The sequence below is a fragment of the Octopus sinensis genome, linkage group LG29, assembly GCF_006345805.1.
Source record: "Octopus sinensis linkage group LG29, ASM634580v1, whole genome shotgun sequence".
NCBI classification, from domain to species: domain Eukaryota; kingdom Metazoa; phylum Mollusca; class Cephalopoda; order Octopoda; family Octopodidae; genus Octopus; species Octopus sinensis.
Genome location: NC_043025.1, coordinates 6,842,558 through 6,845,188, shown reverse-complemented (window position 1 = coordinate 6,845,188; position 2,631 = coordinate 6,842,558). Strand labels below are relative to the sequence as shown.

General features: G+C 40.5%; 1 protein-coding gene across 1 annotated transcript in view; it reads left to right on the top strand.

The window, feature by feature from the left end:
• Positions 1–276: 276 nt before the first annotated feature.
• Positions 277–2,631, top strand: part of LOC115226177 — an 11,442-nt gene continuing 9,087 nt past the window's right edge. Inside the window, exon 1 of the mRNA XM_029797176.2 lies at positions 277–476. Coding sequence (XP_029653036.1) covers positions 443–476 — 34 coding nt within the window. The 5' untranslated portion in view covers positions 277–442. The remainder of the gene's footprint in view (positions 477–2,631) is intronic.

The window sequence follows — 2,631 nt, the reverse complement described above, 5'->3', positions numbered from 1 at the left end:
TGCCCCTTTATATAAAATGCTGCACAACCCAACTATTGGCCTTTATTTCTGTGCAAAACAGGCGTCCAAGCAAACAGCAAGCAGTGAGATTGTTCCATATATAAGATCTTGAAAGCACACACCTGTAGGATAGGTAAATTGTATTAGGGAGAAGAGAGAGAAAGAGAGGTTGAGAGATAGAGGGGAGAGAGAGTAGGAGAGAGGAGAAAGAGTGAAGAGGAATTCGAGAAGAAAACGAGGAAACAGAGAGAGAAAAATAGTAGGAAAGAAGGAGAGAGAGAAAAAGAGAGCATAGAAGTACAGAGAGAGAAAAAAGAGAGGTAGAGAGACAGAGAGGAAGAATAACAGAAGAGACAGAAAGAGGAGGATAGAAAAAGAGATAAAGAAAGAAGAAGAGACAGAGAGAAAGCAGGAAGGACAAAGATCTTCATCTACAGACATCATGGTTTCCTATATCTTCTTGTTAATTCTTTCTGGTAAGTTTTGCTCATTTATGATTTTTAATATGCCCTAATATGTATTATATATGATGTGTGGAGGCGCAATGGCCCAGTGGTTAGGGCAGCGGACTCGCGGTCGTAGGATCGCAGTTTCGATTCCCAGACCGGGTGTTGTGAGTGTTTATTGAGCGAAAACACCTAAAAAGCTCCACGAGGCTCCGGCAGGGGATGGTGGTGGTCCCTGCTGTACTCTTTCAAAACAACTTTCTCTCACTCTTACTTCCTGTTTCTGTTGTACCTGTATTTCAAAGGGCCAGCCTTGTCACTCTCTGTGTCACACTGAATCTCCCCGAGAACTACGTTAAGGGTGCACGTGTCTGTGGAGTGCTCAGCCACTTACACGTTAATTTCACGAGCAGGCTGTTTCGTTGATTCGGATCAACTGGAACCCTCGTCATCGTAACCGACTGAGTGCTTCCATCCGAGGCTCCGGCAGGGGATGGTGGTGATCCCTGCTGTACTCTTTCACCGCAACTTTTTCTCACTCTTACTTCCTGTTTCTGTTGTACCTGTATTTCAAAGGGCCGGCCTTGTCACTCTCTGTGTCACACTGAATCTCCCCGAGAACTACGTTAAGGGTGCACGTGTCTGTGGAGTGCTCAGCCACTTGCACGTTAATTTCACGAGCAGGCTGTTCCGTTGATTCGGATCAACCGGAGCCCTCGTCGTTGTAACCGACGGAGTGCTTCCACAATATATATGATGTATGGACACCAGAGAAGTATGTCCTATTTCTCACATGGTACACAGGACAAGGAAAATGCTGAGCAGTTCTGTTAAAAGAGACACTTTTAGTGTGCCGCTGGCAAAGTATATCATACAAAATGAGTCTTTATAGGATAACTATCTGTGACTTTGACCCCTTGTGTGTCCGAAGCATTTCGTAATTCTGTCTTAACCCTTTAGCATTCAAACCGGCCATATCCTGCCAAAATATTTAACCTGTTTTATATTGAAACTGACCAGATCTCGCCTCTCACCTCAGCCCTGCCATGTCATTCTAAAACTAAAAAATAACATCACTGAAATCCCTAAACTACAAGATAATGCATGATTAATTCAAAGCAATATAAATAAACAAATATCACATTTGACAGAATAATCTGAACACTAAAGGGTTAAATATCCATGCTTTTTTCCAGACTTTTAGTTAATTTTTTTGTTTCAAACGTTTTGAACAATAAAAAGCTTTTCTTTCTTAAGTCCTAAGTTAACTCTGGTGGTTGAGGAAAACTAGCAAGGTGTTTTACATATAATGCATGGACACCAGGGATATATGTCCTGTTATATACAGGACAGGCAAAAGATTAAGCAGTTTGGTCAGAAGAAACAGTGGATCTTTTCGGTTTGAACAGCAGTTTTTTCTAGCGATGTCACATGAAATTGTCATCCATAATTATGACCCTAGTATCGATCTATTGCATTTCAATCTGTTTTAGGGTTAGGGTTAGGGGGAGAGGGTATCGTTTTTTTCTTCACAAATGTAAATAAACCCAATCTGTTTCTTAAACGAGGGACATATTCATATGGCACAGAATGGTTTTTACCTCAATGGACGTCATTGATTGGTTGAAATTGCAGAATTTGAAGAAAAAAACACAACAAATATCTTACAAACTATAGAATTTTCTCAGTAAAGCCAAGAGAAAAAAAGATGTTTTATAAACACATTCTACCAGTATACGAAGTTTAAAATTTTTTTTAGTTACGTGGAAATTATCTTAAAAAACTGCCGTTCAAACCGAAAAGATCCGAAACAGTTTTAGCATGACATTGGTGAAATATGTCATACAAAATATGCCTTTAGAGTGAGACTATCTGTGACTTTTACCCTTTGCTTGTCCAAAGCATTTTCATAAGGGGATCCTAAATGTCCATGCTTGTTTTCAGGTGCACTTAGTTAGCCCCTTTTTTATGTGTTCTGAGCAATGTAAAGCTTTCCTTTCATAAGCCCAAACTTACTCTGATGGCTCTTTTACTCTTTTACTTGTTTCAGTCATTTGACTGTGGCCAAGCTGGAGCACCGCTTTTAGTCGAGCAAATCGACCCCGGGACTTATTCTTTGTAAGCCCAGTATTTATTCTATCGGTCTCTTTTGCTGAACTGCTAAGTGACGGTGACGGTTGTCAAG